The 21,933-nt window shown below is 51.9% G+C and overlaps 1 protein-coding gene across 26 annotated transcripts in view; it reads right to left on the bottom strand.

The window, feature by feature from the left end:
• Positions 1–673: 673 nt before the first annotated feature.
• MACF1 (microtubule actin crosslinking factor 1) overlaps positions 674–21,933 on the bottom strand; it is a 141,079-nt gene continuing 119,819 nt past the window's right edge. For 10 of the 26 annotated variants that reach the window (XM_032709925.1, XM_032709924.1, XM_032709933.1 and 7 more), the window contains 30 exons: positions 21,125–21,351; positions 20,129–20,251; positions 19,921–20,022; positions 19,437–19,538; positions 19,164–19,337; positions 18,908–19,063; positions 18,569–18,766; positions 18,076–18,204; positions 17,583–17,756; positions 16,663–16,818; positions 16,316–16,522; positions 16,064–16,183; positions 15,705–15,874; positions 15,396–15,555; positions 14,971–15,165; positions 14,147–14,275; positions 13,922–14,065; positions 13,620–13,808; positions 13,182–13,299; positions 12,512–12,675; positions 12,168–12,179; positions 11,237–11,399; positions 10,980–11,134; positions 10,650–10,724; positions 9,873–9,890; positions 7,748–7,865; positions 5,255–5,466; positions 4,565–4,675; positions 2,626–2,749; positions 2,019–2,275 (listed from right to left, as the gene is read on the bottom strand). In XM_032709925.1, the coding sequence (XP_032565816.1) occupies positions 2,019–2,275; positions 2,626–2,749; positions 4,565–4,675; positions 5,255–5,466; positions 7,748–7,865; positions 9,873–9,890; positions 10,650–10,724; positions 10,980–11,134; positions 11,237–11,399; positions 12,168–12,179; positions 12,512–12,675; positions 13,182–13,299; positions 13,620–13,808; positions 13,922–14,065; positions 14,147–14,275; positions 14,971–15,165; positions 15,396–15,555; positions 15,705–15,874; positions 16,064–16,183; positions 16,316–16,522; positions 16,663–16,818; positions 17,583–17,756; positions 18,076–18,204; positions 18,569–18,766; positions 18,908–19,063; positions 19,164–19,337; positions 19,437–19,538; positions 19,921–20,022; positions 20,129–20,251; positions 21,125–21,351 (4,382 nt within the window). Of the gene's footprint in view, positions 2,276–2,625; positions 2,750–4,564; positions 4,676–5,254; positions 5,467–7,747; positions 7,866–9,872; positions 9,891–10,649; positions 10,725–10,979; positions 11,135–11,236; positions 11,400–12,167; positions 12,180–12,511; positions 12,676–13,181; positions 13,300–13,619; positions 13,809–13,921; positions 14,066–14,146; positions 14,276–14,970; positions 15,166–15,395; positions 15,556–15,704; positions 15,875–16,063; positions 16,184–16,315; positions 16,523–16,662; positions 16,819–17,582; positions 17,757–18,075; positions 18,205–18,568; positions 18,767–18,907; positions 19,064–19,163; positions 19,338–19,436; positions 19,539–19,920; positions 20,023–20,128; positions 20,252–21,124; positions 21,352–21,933 lie in introns of all 26 variants that reach the window. The other 16 variants (XM_032709929.1, XM_032709922.1, XM_032709917.1 and 13 more) reach the window with 8 other exon arrangements.

Consider the following 21,933-nt stretch of genomic DNA (forward strand, 5'->3'; position numbering starts at 1 on the left):
GCGGCACCGCCCCGGCCCCGGCTGCGGGACGTCCTGGCCCTCCCCGCCCGGCGGCCCCGGGGATGGGGAACCCGTGTGCAGCCGCCCCTGGGGGTGCTCAGCCTCGCGGGCACCCAAAAACATTGACATCAAAATCCATGGGAACCCATCCCTGGGGATGCCTGTCCTCGTGGGCACCCAAAGCCATGGGCACCCAAAGCCATGGGAACCTACCCCCAGGGATGACTATCCCTGTGGGCACCCAAAGCCATGGGAACCCATCCCTAGGGATGACCATCCCCATGGGCACCCAAAGCCATGGGAACCCATCCCTAAGGATGACCATCCCTGTGGGCACCCAAAACCATGGGCACTCAAATCCATGGGAACTACCCCCAGGGATGACTATCCCTGTGGGCACCCAAAGCCATGGGAACCTATCCCTGGGGATGACTGTCCCTGTGGGCACCCAAAGCCATGGGCACCCACCCTCACGAACACCCAAATCCACAGACATCCAACCCTAGAGTTGCTCACCCCGTGGGCAGCCACTTCTGGGGATGCTCACCCTCATAAATCACCAAACCCAAGGGCACCCACCCCTGTTGACACCCAAATTCACCGGCATGGGATAACCAGCTCCAGCTGTCAACCCTCACAGAGCTAACACTGGGGAATAAAGTAGGAGGCAAGATTGTTTATTACCGCAAGCAAGTTTAATACAAAAATGTGTCTGGTTTTTAAACAATTCATTGGTAGAGCTTCAGTTTTGCCTCAATTTTAAACCAAATTGAGAGAATCACACAGCAACACGGTCAGGGCCGGAGAGGAACAATATTTAATAAATACAGGAGCTGTGGAGAGCCCTGGCCCCCGGCCCATCTCCTGGTCACTTGGTCAGTTTGATTTTATTACAAAGAAAAAGTAGCGTACAAAAGCGAGACAGGACTTGCAGCGAGTGTGCTGGTGAGACTCATTTCAAGGACAAGCAACTGTGCGTGTAAGTCCAGATTTCTCCTAGGAGCAGAGTTCACATCAACCTCAGCCTGGTTGGAAGTGGAATGACCAGTTAAATAATAAATAGGAAACAAAGAGATGCAGATAAATAGCGATTGTGTAAGGAACGCCGTGCGTCGGGCTCTTTTAAGCCATCAATCCAGAAGAATCCTTGAATTTGGAGACCCACCACCGCTAAGAAGGGATGTATCCGAGTGATCCAGACCTGCAGTTGTACCCACGTGCTCTCCTCCAGCCGGCTTCGGCGTGAACCCCCCTCCTCAGACCCTTCCCCAAACCCCTCCCCATCAGTTTGTTCTTTAAAAACAAAGCTGTCGGGACAGTATTTTCGAGACAGAATTGTCACGACCTTTGCTGTAGTGTGTGCAAATTTTATTAAGTCAAACTCCGCTTTCTTCAGGTAAAACCACATAGCTTAAAAAAAAATGGAAACATAAGCCCCAAGTCCCCTCACCTCATGTCTCTCTGGTTGAGGTATCTGTGATTTACAAAAAGAGAGTTCCTTGAACACTGCAGGATTCAGGTCTTTGCTTTTAAATATAATTTACCTTGCTGAGACAGCAAGTTTATAAAGACATTTAGGAAACAATCCTAAAAGATAAAGCAGGTTCACACCCTGCACCGCGCAGAAATCCTATTTATATTTTAGTTTTTCTTTACACTTTCACATCTTGACCTTTTTTTTTTTTTGCTTCCTTTTTTTTTTTTAAATCTTTTTCTTGGTTTTTTTTTTGTTTTGTTTTGTTTTTCTTTCTCTTCCATGTTTCATTTTTCCAGGCCCCTCTCTGAATAGGGGTCACCGAGAGGCAAATTTTATCTACATAAATATTCACATGAAAATAGTAACTTACAAAAAACAGAAAAAAAAAAAACAAATAAGGCAGCTTCATAACACAACTTTCTTTTACACTTTTAACAATATAGTTTCTCCCATTTAGATAAATATACATCCAATGTACGGAGCAGGGTTAAAAACTGGACACAGGTTGGGTTTTTCCTCTCAGGAGGGTACGGGTACAGTATTATCTTTTAGGGCCTGGAGTTTTTGGGGTGGCAGTGGTCGTTTTCTTGGACATGGTTGGGATTTTGGAGGGTTTGGCCATGCCCCGGCGGGAGCTGCCCTGCCCGCCGGCCACGCTGCTCTCCGAGGTGTCCGAGCACGCCGACTGCGTTTCCAGCAGGTCGAAGTCGGAGGCGTCGCTCCCCCGCCGGCTGCTGGCCCGGCTCCCCGTGCGGCTCCCAGCCCGGCTCGTGGGACGACTGGCTGTTTTTTTAGGATCTGCAAGGGGAGCCCAGTGAGCTGTGAGCAGGAGGAGTCGGGTTCCTCCCCATCCCCGAACCGACCGGCACCCAAATCCCCAGCCCCGCTGTGGCTGCTTTTGACACCCGCCAGCACCCCTGAGAGAGGGGGCTCAGCGTCAGAACCCATCCCTTCCCAAGCTTTTAACGGAGCAGGAGCAACTCCTTGGACTGCAGAACTCTGCCAGCATCTCCTCCCCCAGGCAGGGACGCAGCAGTGGGCATCAGCCTCCCACCCCACTGCCCACCACAAAACATTCCATATTTTCCCCACCAATTTAAGCAGCAACGGCGTCGGAGGGAGTTTTTCCATCTTTTCACCAGACTTACCTGCCCGACTGGTTTTGGCACCTGTAGAGACTGGTGAGGAGCTGTTACTGGTGTCCCCAGCCAGGGAGGTTCGGCTGGAGTGGAAGGTGGGTCGCTTCAGTTTGCTGCCTGCTGCAGGGGTCACCTTGGGAGGAAGCACACACAGGGCATCCTTTAGCTGTCACCTGGATCGTGACGGGCCAAGATGACATCCAAGATCAGATCCTTGGCAAAAACATTTTGGCATTTAAGGAACACCCATCTTAATGGTCAAGGAGGACACAAGCTGCTGTTTCAGCAGTGGATGATTAAAAAGGAAAAAGCCTAGATCCTGAGAATTTGGAGGGTAATGGCAGTTTGTGCTCTGCAGGCTGATGCACAGGTAAAAAAAATCAAAGCAAAGCTGTTATACATCCAGAGGAGACAGCATCAGCTGGGCTCAAAACCTCCACAAAGGGAAGGTGAAATATTGCAAAAATAGGGATTTTAGCATCTAGGTAGCTCAGGAGGGTTTTGGAAGGTCAAGTACAACATGGGATCTTGAGAACTGCATCCCGTTGTGGGAGCATCAGCACAGCCTGACTGGGAGAGGTGGAGGGACACCCAGCTGGTGTCCATGCTCCCAGCACCAAAGGGCAGCCAAACTGGAAGAGTGATGGACAGAGACACAAAACACATCAAATCAGCTCTGGTCACATCCTGAAACGGCGCTTTTCCCGACCTTTAAGATGTTGCAAGTGCAGCTGATGTGGGGTGAAGCAGCACAACAGGCAACTCTGCTCCCGCCGCTGCGGGAGGAAGCGACAGGGAAGGTGCCAGCAGGGTGAGGGCACCTGGATCCAGCTGGAAAAGGCAGCTCCAGTTTCTATTCACCACCCAAAGCTCTGGGTTTGGGGCAGTCCTGCAGGAAAGTGACTGCCTGTGGTGTCCCCCACTCCTGGAGGCTTTGGGGAGCACAGGGATGCAGGGATGGCTCCAGCTCCTCTGCATCCCTGCACAGATGGACACAGATCCCAGAGGGCATTTCCCAAGGAACTTTAAAGCAACAGATGGAGGGGTTTCTCTCCATCCCGTGATTTTTTGGAAACTCAGGAACATTGGAATGTGATGAAACTGGAGCTGCAGAGGGGAGAGGGGCAGCTGAGGGAATTAAAATCCATTAACGCGCGATTGCTGAGGTACCATTGTCATCATCAGAGATTTCGATTCTCATCCTTGATCCTATTTTATAATAAGCAGCAAGCATAAATTTAGGGCAATTGGGAAAGCGCTCCTGACCTTCTGACGAATTAAATTAACCCCTTTTCCACATGGAAGCATCACTGAGCAAGACACAAGTTACCTCACCAGCGCAGTGAACCACCGAGATCTACCCGGTGCCTCTCATCACCCATTCACAAAGGGCAAGGAAGTCCACGAGGAGGCTGAAAACTTTAGGGAAATCAAAATCTCAGGCCAAATTCATCCTCCTGGGAGCATCAAGGCGGTGACAGGGCTGGACACACCCGACGTGCTTCAACATGGTGATAAACACAAGCGCTCCATAAAACTGAGGCGGTGTAGTTACAGTGCATGCGCTGTAGCTGATTTTCAAGTCTCAACTCGGCTGCTGGATTTGAATTTTGGGAAGCCAAACACGGCCCCTTTCCCAATGCAAAAGCTATTAAAGCTTGGAAAATTAATGTATTTTTTAAAGCACAGAGAGAATTAACACCGCTCTCACGGTCTGGAGGCAGTTAAAGGCGAATTGAAAGCGCTGTGCTTTATTCTGAAGTCGATGTTTTATTTAATCCCGAGTTGGAAACCCATGAAAAACGCCAACAGTCGGAGCGTTAGCGGTGCTACAAGCGCTGCTCTACCACAAGGAAAGCGTTAAAACAGGCAGGGGAGTGGGATGACTCCGTGCCAGTGGCACTTTGGCCTGTCAGCAGGTCCTCGGGGCTGCCAGACCATACTCTACCTCGGCGCTCGGGAGCTGGAAGTCGGAATAATCGAATCCCCTCAGGGGGGTGCTCGCTTTACTGTTTATCAACCAGGGTTTGTCATAACATCGAGAGAAGTGATGTGGAGTCTGTGAAATGGAAAATCCAAGGAAGGGGGGGAGAGGTGGAATGAGTGGTAAAAAAAAAAAAAAAAAAAAAAAAAGGGAAATGGAAAAGTATCTGGAACGGGGCAGGGGGGGAAACGGCACTAAAATGGAACGAGAACCAAACAGGAAATATATAAATTAAAATGAAGGGAAAAAACCCGAAAGGTGATGAAATAAACCATGCAGGGGTGAGTGATGTGGTGGGGGAGGAGAGATGATGGTTGATGGATTCTTCCTGACATCACAGCTCTGCCATGAGGAACAGGAGCCTTCGGCTGCACGGTGAGCACTGGGAACCCTCCTGAGGAGCCATGGGCGTCCAGTTTGGGCTGGAAACCTGCCCTGCCCCATCCCACCCCTCCAATCCCGCATGGACAGCAGGGTTCCTCCTGCAGACACCGTGAACACTTTATAGAGACCACAGTACCATCAAGCCCCCAAAGCCCCAACCTTCCTCCTCCTCCATACACCTCCTGCAGCTCCTCGTCTCGCTGGGACGGGTTTTGGAGACCACTGGTTTCTAAAGGAAAGGGAAGGGAAGGGTCTACACGTGAACCCCACCTTGGCTCCACTGGCTGGAGTGGCAGGGGAGGATGGCATGGAGGCGCAGCTGTGGTTGCTCTGGCTGGCACTGGAACTGGATCGTGTCGGGGAGGCTGCTCGGGAGGATGGCTTGGACCTTCGGCCTCGCGACCGGAACGGGGTCATTCCCTGGGAGGCTCCTTCCGGCAGGATGAATTTCTCCCGGAGTTCAAGGTTGGTCCGTCCTCGTGCTGGAAGGGGACAAAAGAGGGGAGACCTGAGGTTTGGAGGAACCCAGTGCTGTCACCAGGGCTCAGGAGGCTCCAGGGCTGGGAGCAGTGTCCTTGCACGTCTCCCCGAGCCCATCTCTGAGAGCAGGCGGACGGCAGTGAGACCATCCTGGCTCTCTTGCTCTGCCTCAACCTCCTCCTGCCACAGATCAGCTCTTTGAGAAACTGGACGATTAAGAGCTGCCTTAGGGTCAGGGATTCATACTGGATGCTCTATTGTTCTCTTGTGGAAAAGCATTTAAACTCACCATGTTACAACAGCAGCCAATGTCATCTCTAATGTGACTTAAAAACAGTAAAAGCAGCTTTGAAGGGTTGAGATTCTTGAGATTCTGAGAGAGATTCTGCTCTCTCGCAGCTCTGGGCAGCTCTCCACGCATTTTTGGGGGGAGATGAGAGAAAAGTGACCACCAGCATTAAATACTAACTCTAAAATTTTGTCTAAACACCTCAAAGAGCTGGAGGGTCTCCCTTCCACAAGCAAGGGGCAACCAAGCAGGGAGAAGGTCTGTGGGCTTCAGCTCCTGAGCCAGCTGACATGTGCCAACGTGTTTCATGCTCACAGTGTTCAAACAGAGAGCGAGGGCATGCACTGATCCTTACGGGACACGGGAGGAATTCTAGAGCCGACGGATTACGGACCAGAAAGCCAAGAAAGCAACTGCAGGAGGGAAGCACCACGCTGAGATAACCAAGGGACAGAAACAACCTCGATGTCAGCGCTGCAAAGCATCTGCTGCAAAGCATGAGCGAGGGACGCCGGAGGAGCAGGAAAACCCTGAAGGTTCCCCAAGGCACACGCTGTAAATCATGCTGCTTTCAGCAACAGCCGTCGGACAGCCGGGGCACGGAATGCAGCAGCTTGAAGAAGACATATCCGAAGCAATTAACATCTCAAGAGACCCCAGTGAGACAGGGACATATGGAGCACAGGCCTAAGCTCTCCGAAACACGCAGCCTGATGTGCTCCATTCCTGGCCAGCCCCTTGCTGATCCTTCTCTGTGCCCTGGTCGTGGCTCTCGGCATCGCGTCCAGACCGGACAGCTCTGACCACCTTCATACCTTCAAGGTTTTGGAAAGGAGGTGGCCCCAGTTCTCCATGCCCACGGTATGTGACTGGTCTGCGTTACCCCAACTGTCCCCTCCAAACATGTCCCACCAAACCAGCTCCAACAAACACCACTCATCCCTAAAAACCCATCACTGAGGTGGTTCTTCCCTTCTAATCTGCTGCTGTCTCTTCCCTAAGCTCAGGTAATCCACGAGCTTCTTACACTTTAATTTTCCTGCATTAATGCTGAACTGAAACACCTTTTTTGCTTCACCTGGGACACATTTATGCAAGGTGATGCTTATTGACACACATACAGCAGGACACAGTGCTCAAAATCCACCCCCCAAATCCAACCCAGTCTCTGAACAGCTCCATGGACAATGTCATCTTAAATGCAGCCCCTTTTACAACCCAAATCTGGCTTGTGGCAACTCAAAAAAGAAGAAGGGCCATGTTTTCACCCTCAAGGGAAAAAATAAGGGAAGAAAGTTCATTTCAAGGCACTGGAAGAATACCCAGCACCATCAAAACAGATATTTAAGGTACATGGTCCTGCCCAGCTCAGGGTTTCCAAATTAGTTCCTTATGCTGCTGCTTTCAACACAACAAATGAACTGAGAAAATTTGTATTAGCAACGCATCAGAGAGAAGTTCAAAGTCACAGGAGAAATGTTTCCTTAGTGCCTAGGATGAGCCTGGATTCTCAGTGTCCCATGGCCACAGCCCAGTGCAGCTGTACTACAGGTTCACAGATCCCCAGCTGGAGCATCTTCTCCCCAGTGTGCCTCAGACAGGAATTTTACCATCTCCTGGCTTTGAACCTTTGGAATCTTTCAGGTCACCTTTCCAAAGCTTACTCCATCACCCACAGGGTCACACGTGTGCACTGATCACCTCCAAGGGAAGCTGAGACCCCCCAGCACGGTGCTGCAGCTCCACTCACTGGGCTCTTGGAACCAAGGAACACAACCCTTCCCTCTTCTCCCCCCACAACACCTGGCTAAACGCTGCAGTACCACCAAACCCTGTGATTTTAAGCTCTTGGTTTGCTTTGGATCTGTTTTCTCCAGCTCCTTCGGATAACCCAGACCCCACTCTGGTCACTCAGCCACAGCAGACGAGTTTCCAAGCTCCCCCTCAAGTGGGTGAGAAGACACCGGTTGTATAAAGCCCAGGGACTGCCTTACCTCTGCACGGATCATTCTTCACTAAAAATTCATCCAGGGCCATCCATCCCCCTCCGACACGAACCATGACCGTGCTCCGCAGGATACGGACCAGCCGCAGCTGCTGGGAATCGCCGAACTGCGGAGCCAAGGAACAGGTCAGAGGAGGGGGAACAACGAGGGACACCCGGCTCCTTCCCACAACAGGCTGCACCAAAAGGCTTTTACCCATCTGTTTAATGTTTTTAACGCTTCTCCAGACAGGTTCTTCCGGAGTAAGTGCAGGGCAGTACCAACCGACGGGAGTTTTTCCTGCTGCCTTGGTTTTAAGATGATGCGACCACCAAAAATCCTCTGATTTTAAAGCTGGAAAGTGAATTTTCGAGGGCAGCAAATGGAATTTTAGAATTTGGGGTTTGGATGGGTTTTCTCAGACAGAGTTGTAGTTTTTTTGCCCTTTTACTGTGAAGGAAATAGAGGCTGACAATGCCATGACCCTCCTGGTGCAGCCCACGTGGGAAAGAGCCGGCTGATTCAGCTGCGTCACTGCTGAGCAGAACACCTCTAATCATCATCAAGTCTGAAATCCAGGAATTTCCCTGAGTCTCAGACTTGACCCCACCAGCCACAAAGCCCCCGCCACAGCAATCGCCCAGTGAGGATGTTTCGGTGAGTGCAGAGTGATGGGAATCCAGGCAGGAATGTTGATTAGTGATTGCGATGTTCATTAGTGATCTGAAACACCTGCGGCATCAAAACAAGTGCACCCTGAATCTGAAGCATGTGTCTGTTTTGGCAGTCTCCCTAAATCTCCTGGAAGGCCAAGCTCAGGCTCCTGGATGTCTGCTGGGGGAAGGGACACTGAGAGCCCGGCTTGGTTGTGGTAGCTCTGCATCCAGGCCTACAGAGCACCTGCTGGGATGAGAAGACAGGAGATCCAGCCTTTGGAAGCAAGACTCTCTTCAGAATGATTAAAAAAAAAAAAATGGGAAAAAACCCAAACAGGAACACTTTTTGTGGGTGGATACACACACACACAAAAAGATTCAATGCAGAGAGTGCAAAGTGACTGGGATGGATCATGGCAGGCAAGAGGGGCAGGAGGTGACAGCATCTCTGACTCACAGGGATATGGGATCCTGGACCACTGGGGGGTCTCCCTGCCTGGGAGTCCTACCAAATCTTGTCTGAGTGTGGTGGTTAAAGAGCTGCCCTGGTGCCCGTGGGCAGGGAGGAGGGCAGGGGAGCTCCTTCCCTCTCTCCAGGCTCTACATGAGGTGTCCTTCAAAAGCCAAACCCAGTGATGAGTCAATTCTCATTTCTGCTGCCACATTTACATTATTTTTCATCTCTTGTTGAAAATGCTTCTATAATCACTGCCTAAATTAAAGCCAGAGTTCTCAGAGTCATCCACTTCCAACATCCCAGTTTGTTTTGGTTTGGGCATCTTTTTGGGTGGGCACTGTCATTCCACATGAAAAACAGGTTTTTTTATTTGGGCAGGGGCAGTGGGGACATCAGAATGGCTCTGTGCCCCAAACCAGCCAGCACTCAGAGGGGCTGCACTGCTCATCCCGGGTCACAACAATATTGGGATACATGCAGGTTTTGGGAGCCTTCCTCCAGTGAGGAGTTACTCAGTGGGTGTAGCAGGAATGAGGGTTTAGTTACTGTTACCTATGGGATTAAAGGGGTGGACTCAGCGCTCTCATTCCATGGTGATTGCGATCCAAACCCACCCAGAGCCTGGTACAGCCCTCGTGCAGGTAGTTGTACCCCTGGGATTCCCCACAGGAGCACAAATCCATCTGTATCCCAGTGCTCCCACTACAGGGTGCCCTGATTCACCACTGGTTACCATCAACATCCCCAGTCTATCCAAGGAAGGAGTCCAGAGAGAAAAATCTCTCCATTTTTGTCAAATCCTGCTTTTTCCATTTTTTTCCCTTTTTTCTGCCTAATGCCATCTTTTTCTTTTTTTTTTTTTTTTTTTTGGGTGGCACTCCTCTGTACCAGGCTCTGCTCAGCAGCGCTCCCAGATCATGTCCTCCCACAGCACCACAGGACAGAGCAGCATCACTGACACACAACTACATTGGTTAAAAAATTCCAGAGGTGAGAGACAGCAACACAAGGCAGACTGTACCTGATTGCCGAGGAAGAACTATGGAGGGGGAGGAGTTGTAGGGAGAGGGAATGGGGAGCGGGGAGGAAAGTCCAGAGGAAGAGGAGGGGAAAGAAAAACAAGAAAAACATTTATGGGATTAACAGTGCAATAATCATGAAAACTGTTAACTGCAGGAGTTAGAAATCTGGGGGGGGGGGGGGTTGGGCTATTTGGGGGGAGGGAGAGGCTCTGGGAGGCTGGGGCTGGTGCAGCCAGAGGGGGGAATGCTGTGGATCAGCGACTCCAGGCCGGAGCATCAGCCCTGAAACCAGTGGGCAGGGAAGTGGGAGCTCTGCCACCGGCTCGTTTCACCACTTCACCTCGGCGAAGGGTTTGAAACATAAACAGCAGCTCGTTACAAAGAGATTCTGTAAGGAAATTATTCTCCCTTCTTCGGGAGCGAGCTAAGAAAAACACAGGCGTAAGGTACACTCATCCATGAGGAAAACTTCAAGGGCGGCTCCGGAGGAGTGAATGCGGCGTTTCACGGGGGCCCCCGGGCTGGCTGCCCCAGAACAGGGACACTTTTATGTTCTCCCAGTTCAGGGAACGCCCTGGGGCCAAGGATGGAGCCGGGAAAACACGACCCAGCCACCTCTGCCGGGAGCTGCCGTGCCAGGGCACGAGGTCTCCGTCTCCCCCCCAGATCCTCCCACGCCAGGCTGGGCACCCCCTCAGTGATCCCCCCTCCCCGGGTGGGAAGGGGGAGCAGGATTTGGTGCCACTGGGGCAGCATTTGATCCCCCTCTGCCTTACCCGGTATTTGTTCTCGCCGATCTGCTCCACTTGGAATCTCTTGGCACACTTGCACTGGGCCACTTGCCTGGTGACCTGCCATCACCAACAAGAGAGGTAAGGAACCAGGATTTTGGGAGCCTATCCCAGTACAAGTCACTTCTTGGATAAAACACAGCCCTACGCAGCCTTTCCTTCAAAAACATGGTAGGTACCATTAATTCCAACCACTTATTTTGGCTCAGCATCACCACAATCCCTTTTTTTACCTGGTTTTTTCCTTCCCCCACTGCCAACCCGCAGCCTGAACCACCCCAACAACCCCGAGCACCCCTTTTTTTGTTGCTCTACCTCATCCTCTATCTTGTCAGCATCAGTGGTGGGGCGATAGGCGTCCTTGTTGGGGTGGAGAGCAGCCACAAACTCGTAGTAGTCGATGTAGCCGTCGCCGTCGCGGTCAAAGATGTCGGCCACCGCCGTCATCTCCAGCTTCGTGGTGGGGAATTCTGGAAGGAGAAAGGAATGAGGATGCAGGGACCTCATTCATCAGAGGCAGGGCTGTGGGGGCACCAAGGTGGTTGTTTTCCAAGCTCGTCCCGCGGGCTTACTGGAAGCCAGGATGCCGTCGATGAACTCCTGCCGGGTGATCTTCCCGTCCTGGTCTTTGTCGATGCGCCGGAAGAAGTCCATGACACGGGATTTCTTGTGGTTCATCCAGCGCATGTATTTCTTCCGCCAGACGTCGAAGTCGAAGTTCGCAAACTCCTTCAACTGGAAGGCAAAGTCGGGAAGAGTCGGTGGGAGAAATCCCAACGGAGCAGCACCCCCGGCTCTACCGCGCCCCAAAACATCGGCCTTGGCTGAGCCCGAGCGCCCGGCGCCAACGCTCCCTGCCCGCCCTCCCGGGGAAGGTTGGTCTGGATTTATCCAAATGACCCTGATTAACGAGGGGGTTGCCCCAGAGTGACTTTCCAGAACAGGACACACAGCGTAGCCGACAGCCAGCACGTGGATCACTGACATGGGATGCAGCATCCCCCGCGCTGCCGTACGGACACACAGCAGGAGATCAGCTACTTGCACACAGACACACACACATACACACCCCCATACCCCGTCTGCTCAGGCTTTTGGGCATGTTTCCTCACCCTATGGACTCACCAGGACTGAATTCCCACTGCCAGCATAATTCTGGGCATGAATCTCCCCTCTCCCTTTCCCTCTGAGCAGCCAAGAAAGGATTTCTTGCTCGTCTTGCACAGCAGCTGAGGCACAACTCAGCTCTACAAACCCTGGCCCAGCCTCAGACCCTCCAATTTAAACTAACACCCTTCTTATCCCCCAAAAGGACCCCCACAACCACACCAGCTCAAGCAGCTCACACCAAGGTAACACAACAATTTTTAGTAGGGGTTTGTTTTTTTTTTTTTTCTCTCTCTAAACATTCTTGGGGTTAAAAGCAACAAAGAAAAAACATGAATACGTATAAACTGAACTGACCTACAGCAAAAGCAACAGAAAACAAAAAAAACCACTCACTTCTGGGCATAGCTGCTTTGTTAAGCGTAAATAAAAACAAAAATGACATTAGATGTTTGGAAAAGATAGAGACAGTAATTGTTAAACTAATTACTAGGAGGAAAGCAGGGCCTGGCTGTCATTAGCTCTACAGATACCAACTACAGGGGCACAAAGTTGGTTAATGTGCAGTTAATTAATTAATCACCGAAGGGGTTTTAGCCTTAATATTTTAAGAACATTTGGTTTTTGGAAAGGCAGCAGGAACTGTCTGCAAGAGCTGGGGGCAGCAGTAATTTAAAATGCATGTTTTTGGGGATGAACTCCCAGTTCCCCTCCTTCCCAGAGCAGCCAGGGGCTGTTACCTCCTCCAGTCTGTCCAGGGCGTCGTTGAGCTTCCGCTGCCGCTCCAGGGCCAGCAGCCAGACCTGCTGCCAACGTGCTGAGAGCTGATTTATCCGGGGGTTCTTTGTTTCCGACTGGGAGATAATGGGCATGCTGGGGGGGGCGGCCTGACCCAAGGATTTTCCTGGAAAAAGGGAGAAAAACTAATTGTTTGAGGCGGTGTTGATGGGTACAAGCAAGTCTGAGCTGTCCAGGGAAGAGCAGCAATGAAATCTGTTTCATTTTTCAGAAGAGAAAAGCTCCCACGGCCTTGCTGGCTTGTATCCCAAGGGATGCAGTGTCCCCAGGTAGGAGGACACAGTGACAGCTCTACACCCACAGCCCTCTGGCAGTCAGGAACTCACACTGGACTCTGGCTTCAAGAAACAACATAAAAAACCCACCCCAAAACCTCATCCCAAAGCAAGAGAGAAAGAAGAGCAGCTCCAGCCCAAGCACCCCCAGGAACAGCACACCCAGCACGGGCGTTTTGGGAAGTGCCACCTGGATTTTCCCCTCCTGACAAGTCTCAGCTGCCTTCCTGGTGGCTGCTAGCGCAGGATGCCTTGCTAATTGATAATCAAAGTTAATTAGCTTCCTATGTATTTCATTTCCTGCCATGCTAGAACATTCCACCCAAAGCAGACTTACTGTTGCTGCGGGACTTGTCGATGAAGGGCCCATGGGGAGGCTCAGTAGCTTTTCTCTTGTATGTCTTTGTCACCCGGTCCACGTCCGGCTGCTTCCGTGTCATCTCCTCCATAAAGGACTGTCCAAACACAGAAAGGACAAGAAAACCTTCGTGATTTTGAGGTTTTTTGTTTTGCAGACCCTGACTGGGACGTGCCAGGCCCATGCAGGAGAGGTGAGCATCAAGCACCAGCGATGGCAGCTTGTGGTTGAGCTACTGCTCAGTGCTGGCTTGGATTTGCAAGGGTTGGAGTTCATCCCTGGGCTGGCTCTGCTCCGGTTGGGTCCCATGCTGCTTTAATAGGGACTTCCAAGAGAAGTCAATGCCTCCTCCATGAAAGCATCCCACCCTCTGCCCCTCTCCTGAGTGCCCACCATGCTCAGCAGCACTGGGCTCACCTGGTGCTCAGAGATGAGGCCTTTGACCTGATCAATATTCTGTGGCATGGGCTCCTGGTCCCGTTGGATCAGGGTTGTCTCAGCCCACTGGATCCAAGCCAGGAGCTCTTCCAGAAGCTCTGCATTCGCCACCAGCTCAGAAAGAGCAGACTCCAGTCTCTGCTGGTGCTGCTTTGCCCACGTGAGAACCTGTTGGAAACACAGGATGAGCGTCAGCCCAGCGTGGGAAACCTGAGGCAGGACCCACCACCCCGTGGCCATCCCTGCAACCACCAGCCTGGAACAAATCCTGAGGGACTCACCTCCTCAAACCTGGCTCGGATGATGGTGATCCAGTGCTTGATGGTGGTGATGCAGTCGGGGTGGCAGGCGCCCAGGATGACCTCCCCCATTCCCACCGCCGCGTTCACGTCCACCCTCTTCTCCTCCACTTTCTTCATGAACTCCTGAAAGGCCCAAATTAATTTTGCAGTATCCCCTCCCCCCCATAAATTTTGCTCAGGTTGCATTTTGGAGCTCCCTCTTACCTTGTGGGCATCAATGAGGGACTGCAGTGCCTCAGCATCATCAGGCAGTGCTCCCCGAAAACGCAGGGACTGTTCTGCCTCCGAGAGCCACTCCAGCAGCATGTGCACAGCTGTCCTGAACTCCTCTGCCTGCAGAGACAAAAGCACAGGCGTCAGCCTTCCACCTCCCAAAACAGGCTGCTGGATTCACTGCTGACAGCTGGGGGGACAACGGGCTGAAAGGGACATGAAAAATATAAAAAAAGGGGAAAAAAAAGCCCAGTTTGTGGCCTGGGTTTGTGTAGCACCAGCAGCCAGGTCCTGCAGCAACCAGGCACCTCCCTCCCCTCAGCATCAGTTGCACTGAAGGACTAAATGTTTTTAAAAACAGCACAACTGCCCGTACCCTGAGCAGTCTGGCACCTGAGTAGTTTATTCTGTAAATTGCCTACTTGATGTAAAAGCTGCTTAAGAGCCTTTGACCTTTGAGGTTGTTTTTTTTTTAGATTCAGTCGAGGTCTCTCCCTTGCACTAAACACTGGCAAACACCAGCCTGGCCTGTCTCTCATCACTGCTCTATCCCTGCTGTGCACATCGATGAGATCTTCCTATCCTCCCTTTTCAAACCAGCCCTTATCAGCTCTTTTTTTTTTGGAAAACAATCAGTAAATCACTGACACCAACCCACTGCTTCGCAGCTCTCCCTGGCAACTGCTGCAGGGCTGAGGGTGTCCTGCCTGGCCAGGACAAAACCTCTTCCCTGAGCTTTGCCTTGAGCTCCCGGCACAAACCTGGAGCCCAGCAAAGCTCTCCAAGACCATTTCGTCCTGTGGTTTTCTCCTCACCTGCTTCAAGGCCTGCTCCAGGCGGGTTTGTTTGGACACTGACAGCTTGCACACTGTGTCCCACCGGTTGCTCAGCTCCTGCAGCTGCACCTTCACCCAGGTCGTGTCGTCCCGGCTGTTCTCGATGAGCTCCCGGCCGGAGCGTTTGAGCACCTGGACTGTCCCCGTGCGCTTCCCCAGCTCCTTCTGGAAGACCTGGAGGGACGGAGGGAGGACAAAAGCCAAGTAGGGTTAGCTCCTGTCACCTTCCCAGTGATGTGAAAGTTCCTTCCCACTTTTTCACTGTTTTTCCCCCCCCTTATCCACTGCAGGAAGCAAAACACGCAGCTCTGCAGGAAGGCACCAACTCTGTCTCTGTTCTTTGGCTCTTGGGGAAGACAAGCCCCACTCAAGTCCCAGAGAAGAGCTGGAAAAGGTGCTCTCACCTTGTGAGCATCCATGAGGTTCATGACCAGATCCAGGTCCCCATGGACAGGCTGGTCTTCAGCTAACTGGGGTTCCACCTTGTAGAGCCAGTCCACCAAGGCCTGCAGTGCATCCATGAACTGCCCAGAGAACAGTAGGGCTTCTTCCAGCTTGTGCTGCCTGGAAAACAAACATCCATGTGAAGTCCCATGAAAAAACTCAACTCCTTTTGTCATGTCCCAGTGACCTCCAACCACCCCATGAAATCCTTTTGGTAACAGAGTCCTGGCACATGAGCACTGTTGGTACAGTGTTGGGGCTGGATTTACCTTTCCACAGATTTTCCACACACTGTGTCCCACTTATCCCGGACCTCTCCCAGTAAATTGTCCAGCTTTTGAGTGTCATCTGGAAGCAAGGCTTTTTCCTTGAGGGCTCTGCCTGTTCTGATGGTGGTGTCATAGACAGGCTGCTTTCCACCCAGAGTCTTCTGGAATTCCTGGGAAATGGAGAGAAAACAAAACTGCTTCAGAAAAGCCGGCCTTGGCTCTGAAGATTCCCAGATGAATGTTTTCCACGGCAGCAGAAGGCTTTTCCCTTGTCCTGATGGCAGAGGAGATACTGCCCTGCTTCCCCTCCCTTCTTCCACCCCACATCCAGCACCAGTCTGGCTTTGGCAAAGCCTTACCTTGTGTTTGGAGAGCTGGAGCTTGATTTTGTCAGGATCATTGGAAATCTCCAGCTCTGAGTCCAGGTGATTCTCTGCATCCTCCAGCCAATCAATCAGCTTCTTCCAGGCTTCGTGGAACTGCAAAGCAACAGGAGCAAGTCTGAAACTCCACACTGGTGGTGTCCCCAGTTCCTTCCTGGTCCTGGGACCTCCTGCCCTCCAAGACTGGGCATTCCTTGAGGTCTGCCACACCCTTCTCACGTCTCTCACCTGCTTGGCTCGCTTCCTGGCATCGTCAAGGGCCCTTCCTCGCTCCACCGAGCGCTGGACGACCTTCTCCCAGCGGGACTGGACGCTCACCAGCAGGTTCTTGATCAAAACCACGTCCTGCTTTTGGCTGAGGAACTTCAGCTGGTTCCCGGTCTGATCCAGCTCGATGATGCGGTCCCGGTGCGCGTTCACCTCGTTGGCAAACACCTGCAATCAGCAAAGGTGGCCCATCTGTAAGGGGAGCTGGACGTGGCCACGACCAGCCCGTGGGTGCAGGGGAGAGGAGGTGCCACCCTCGCTCCCTCCATCCTGAGAATGGAGCCACTGGGTGCCCGTGGGGTGGGTACCTTGTGCTCATCGATCTGGGCCAGCACCGCGGCGAGGATGAGGCTGGCCGGGGGTGCAATGTTCAGGCTCTGCTCAGCCAGTGTCAGCCAGTTGATGAAGTCCTGGAGGGAGTTCTGGAAATCGGTGGCCAGGGCCAGCGCCTCCTCCAGCTTCGCCTGTGGCAGCAGGAAAGGAGAAAGGGAGAGGAAAAACACAACACAGAGGGTGAGAGCTCCAATCCACAGCTTCACAGACAGAGGTGGCCTTTGTGTCCCTGCCCAACCGTCCCTCCAACAGGAACTTCATCTCCTCGGCCCGGGAACGCGACTTGTTTACCAAGGGGAGGGGGTTTCGGTGAAAGCCACCGCTTGTCTTTCGAAACAAGAATGGTCCCTGAAAGGGGAGACCTTCATCGGCACACGAGCAGCTGCGTCACCCTTGGTTTCCTGGGAAAGGGATGGCCGTGGGGAGAGCGGCCCCGTGAATGGGGTGGATGATATTTCGATGGCGACAGCTGCAGCGCTGCACATTTATTCTGGGCCGAGGCCACCGCGGCCCTTGTTTTATCTCATCCCCGGCCAAAAGCTGAGGATGCAGTCAGCTCGGAGGAGGATTTGGCTTGACCAACAAAGCCTGCCTTTGAGAGCTGCGGGAGGCTTCTTCCCACCCCGCTAAATTAACCCAGAACACAATTTTACTCTCATTTTCTGCGTGATTTAAGCAATTCTGATGACAATCTAGGAAAAAAAACCCCACTAACAGCCCCACAGCTTGACACCCAGCACCACCTGAAAGACAAACTCAACCTGCACAACAGCAAGAGAGAGGCTGTTTTAAAAAACACCCCCCAGCCCTGCGCAGGAAAGCAGAGAGGCAAAACAGGGTGCAGCTGCTGTCAGACCACGGGGCAAGGGTGGACACATCTCTCCCCCAGTGTTACCTTTCTCTCCTCCATCTTGGTGCTGACCAGACACCATTTCTGCTCCAGCAGTGCCACGCTCTGCTCCGTCTTCGAGCTGGAGCCAGAGTCGTCGCGGTTGAGCAGCATCAGCCGCCCCTTGGCCAGCAGCTGGCTGTAGACCTCCTCCTTGGCTTTGAACTGGCTGTACAGCTCCTGCAAAGAGGCACCACCAAAGGATTAGAGGAGGAAGAGCTCAGAGAGGGAACATGTTGTGCTGCAAAACTCCAGGTGATGGGAACATTGGGTTCAGGACAGGCAGCAAAGTGACAGCAGCACGTCACTTTGAGCCAAGAAAAGGTGGTTAAGGCTTTGTGATGCTTGTTCCAGGCATCAAGTGTTAAATGATCTGTAAGAGGAGACCATAGCGGCCTCCTCTCCCCGTCAGATACAGAAGGGAGAAGTTTTGATGCCGATATTTGACAGGAACTTGCTGAATTAAAAGCATTAAAAAAATTCTCTCCTGAGAAATTACCATGTGGGCATTGAGCTGTTCCCGGGCAGTTTCTGGCAGACCTCCTGTGGGTTTCGATGCTGACAATTGGCTCTCCATCCTCGTCAGCCACAGGAGGAAGTCTTCAATCTCACCATGGAAACCCTGAGCCTGTTCGGGAACATAGAATGGGCCCTGGGATCAGATGACATCAGCCACCATTGATCATGTGCCAGGGTTAACACTGTGTTCACTTTGAAACCAGATATAAAGGCAGAGCTGGATGTGCCAGTGTGTTCAGGAGGGTGATACACCGTGTATCCATAACCCACAGGTGTTCCTGGTCCTCACTGTGCTTTTGGGCAGGCACTGAACCACTCCAGGACTAAGAGTTACGTGAAAAACTTGCAAAAAAATAATCCCAGTGTCTTCCTAACTCTTTCCCCCCTTATTTTCCCCCCAAAATGAAGGGGGAAGCAGACCCTCACGCAGCACCCCACTGCACAGGGGGTTATTCCCAACGCCTCTTCCCAACCTGCTGGAGCGTGGACTGCAGCTGCTGCTCCCTCTCCTCTGTCTTCTGCAGCACCGACTCCCAGCAGGAATTCAGCTTCTCCAGGCGGTTCCGCAGGCTGCTGGCATCGTCCCCTGCACTTGATTCCAACAGCTCATTCCCTGCTTTGTTCACTGTCTCCACGGTGGCTTGGTGGGCCAGGACATCGTTCTTCAGCACCTGCATGAGATGGGCAAATGTTGGACATCTCTCTTAAACACCCTGTTGATCCCTGCCTGGTTGTGGACTCAAATCCTTCATGAGAAACATGATCCTGCAATGGGAACGGACTGAAAATGTCCTTGGGGTGGGAATACTCACGTGGTGCTTTGCGAGTTCAACCTCGATGACTTTCGGGTCTCCATTGATGGGTTTTTGGGCGTCGAGCAGCTCCTCGGTGTGGGTCAGCCAGGCCATCAGCTCTGCCAAGGCGTGCTGGAACTGGCCAAGTGCCAGCAGAGCTGCTTCCAACTTGTGCTGGGCAAGGATGGGGATGGAAAAGGGAAATTTTAGTAACTGGGAGCATCACGGTGAGTTTCAGCCACACACTTGTGAGAGACCCAGGTCTTCACTCTACCTGTCTGTGAGCAATTTTCTCGCCCAAATTCTCCCAGAGATGTTTCAGCTCTGTCAGTGGTTCCTTTATGATGTCCCTGTCTGTCTCATCCGTAGCCTTTTTTAGCATCAGCTCACCTTGGTGATTAAGCTTTTCCATCTCAATCTGCTGCTGGTAAACCTCCATTTTAAACTCCTGCCAAAACAAGCAGGACAAAAACCAGAACCAAATGAATCACTGGAGCTCTGTGAGGCAGAGCAGTGCCGGGGAACTGGTCCCTCTCCGCCCGCGTACCTTCATCTCGTTCATCTGCTCCTTGACCGTGCTGAGGTCGGTGCCAACAGGTGACATGTTGCAGAGTTTGATCACAGCATTGTCCAGCCAGTCAAACATGGCCTGGAAAGAGCACAGACAACATGAGCAAAGGGAATGGCAAAGTGTTCCCCCCGCAGCTGCTCAGGGAACAGGGATGGTCCCTCTGCCACCCCACAACCACAGAACTCGTCTTTCAGGGCTGAGGTGCTTGGCCAGCTCTCTCTTTCCTTCCCTCTCCTGCTTCCAGCATAAGGACCTGCCAGCAGCCACCTCATCCAGCTGCTCTGTGTAGGAATGAGACAGACTTGGGAAGAGAAATCCAAACTATCTGCTCTTCCTCAGAGTTGGCTGTTGAGCTCGGGCTCTATCAGAGCCTGCAAACACTCGCCCAGGAGATGTCTCCTGGACTTGCAGTGGTGTTCCCAAGGTCCACCCACTCCACACCAGCAGCCCTGCCACTTACTTGAAGCGTATCTTGGTACTGCACAGCCGACTGCATTGCTTCCTCAAGCTTTTCCAGCCTCTCCTTCCACGTTTTGTTTAGGTTTTCCCACGCGTTGTTCATCTGCGGAACACAAGATTGCCCACGGAATTCGTTCGGCTCTTCAACCAGAGCTCCCACTTGCTCCCACCTGATTTTATCTGAAGAAGGAGCTGCTGGCTTTTCCTACCTCATCAATGCTCTTTTTCACTTCTGGTTTCTCAGTTTCGCCACAGGCAAAAATCAAATCAGTTCCAAGGAGGCGGATGAACTCCAGCTCTTCGTGCAACCCATCCGTCTCCTCTTTAATAGTCTGCATAGACACAGCCACAGAAGAAAAAAACCTTCATTATTAAATGCTCTTCCAAAACTGCCCCAAGAGCAGGAGGGATAAAGAACAGAGAGTCCTTCCTGCTCCAGTGTCCTGCACCTTGGCCAACAGCCCAACTCCAGACTCCAGGAGTAGGTGACACAGGGAGTAGGTGGCCAGTGTTGCCACCACCACCCTGGTCCACTCCCACCTCTGCCCACAGGACAGGAACTAAAATAAGAACATCCGTATTTAGATGTGAGCCTGAACTGCCTGGCTGAAGATGATGTTTACAGGAGCATTTTGTCAACATAGGCATGAGGTTTTGAGACTCAAAAGGTGCAAACTGAAGTCAGAGTAGTTATGAAAAGGGGAATAGCAAAGCTAAACTTAGCAAGCATAAAGAAACATCCCAGCTCCTCAAGATCCAGGTCAAGTCACACCCACCTGAAGTCGATCTTGCCATTTATCTGAAACAACCATCAGCACACAAATCCAAGCACTTATCTCCAGTCTAACCAAAAGCTAAATATACACTTCCCACGCCAGACAGCCTTTGGGTTGTGAGCAGAGCTGTGCAAGCTTCCACATCACTCCAAACAAGTGGGCACAACAGCTCTGACCACACGTTTCATACGCTTCCCAGAACAGCAGCAGATAAAGTGATTTAAGGTGAAGGATACGTGAAATACACTTCTGGTTTATTCCTTGCAGTTCCAAATTGCAGTGGAAATAACTCTTCATGATCCGACTGACTGCCTACAAAACTGATTTACAGCTGCTTCTGGCCACGCTCACATCTAAGATCTTCCCAATTTAGAGGACAAGCTGGGGGCAGATGAACTCCAGATTGAGGTACAGTCCCATGGGCCTCACCTCTGCTGCTTCCACCTGCTGCTTGATGATGGAGGGGTCAATGCCTGGGCTCTCCAGGTCATGAACAATGTCCTGTGTGTCCTTGATGGTTGTCAGGAGGGCTGCCATGTCGTACCAGAACTTCTCTGCAAGCTCCAGGACATCAAGGAACTTCATTTCACGTTCCTCCGTCCGAGCTTTGATGTCTTCCCAGTAGAAAACCATCTGATCCAACTTGTCCTGGATTACTGAGGAAGGAAGTTAAAATATTCAGTGAGGAAGGAAACCTTTTTACAACCCAAAAGCATTTTGAGAACACTTCCAAATAGCCAAGAGAATATTCAAAAGGAAATTAAAGAGGGCCAGGACTATCAGAGCATTAATTCTGGGAGACACTGAGGGACGTGAGAAACTCCAGCTTGCAGAAATAAAGCCTTTATTTATGTGCAGGCAAGCTCAGGGCAAATTTGCCCACACACCCTCCCTCCAACGAACCTCTGTTCTGGCCACCTCTAGCATGAAGTCTCTGCTCACTCAGTCCATGAGCTGACTGTTGAGCTGCCAAGGAAGGTGCCAATTAGTGCCAATCGTGTTGATGGGTCTTTTTGTGCTGGGGATGTTCCTTCCCTCCATTAGATGCTGAATCAACATCAACAAATCATGTCACAGGGGCCGCCAACAAGAGACCAGCTCAGGGTGAGGGCTCAGCTTGGCTGAGAAGCCACAAATACTCCTTTCTCCTCTGGCTGATGCCACCCTGTCTGCTCCAGATGGAAGTAGGCACCAGCCATCTCCATCCAGAGGATTCATCCTTCCTCCTAAGGCCAGGA

The sequence above is a fragment of the Chiroxiphia lanceolata genome, chromosome 24 (genome assembly GCF_009829145.1).
Source record: "Chiroxiphia lanceolata isolate bChiLan1 chromosome 24, bChiLan1.pri, whole genome shotgun sequence".
Classification (NCBI taxonomy): Eukaryota; Metazoa; Chordata; class Aves; order Passeriformes; family Pipridae; genus Chiroxiphia; species Chiroxiphia lanceolata.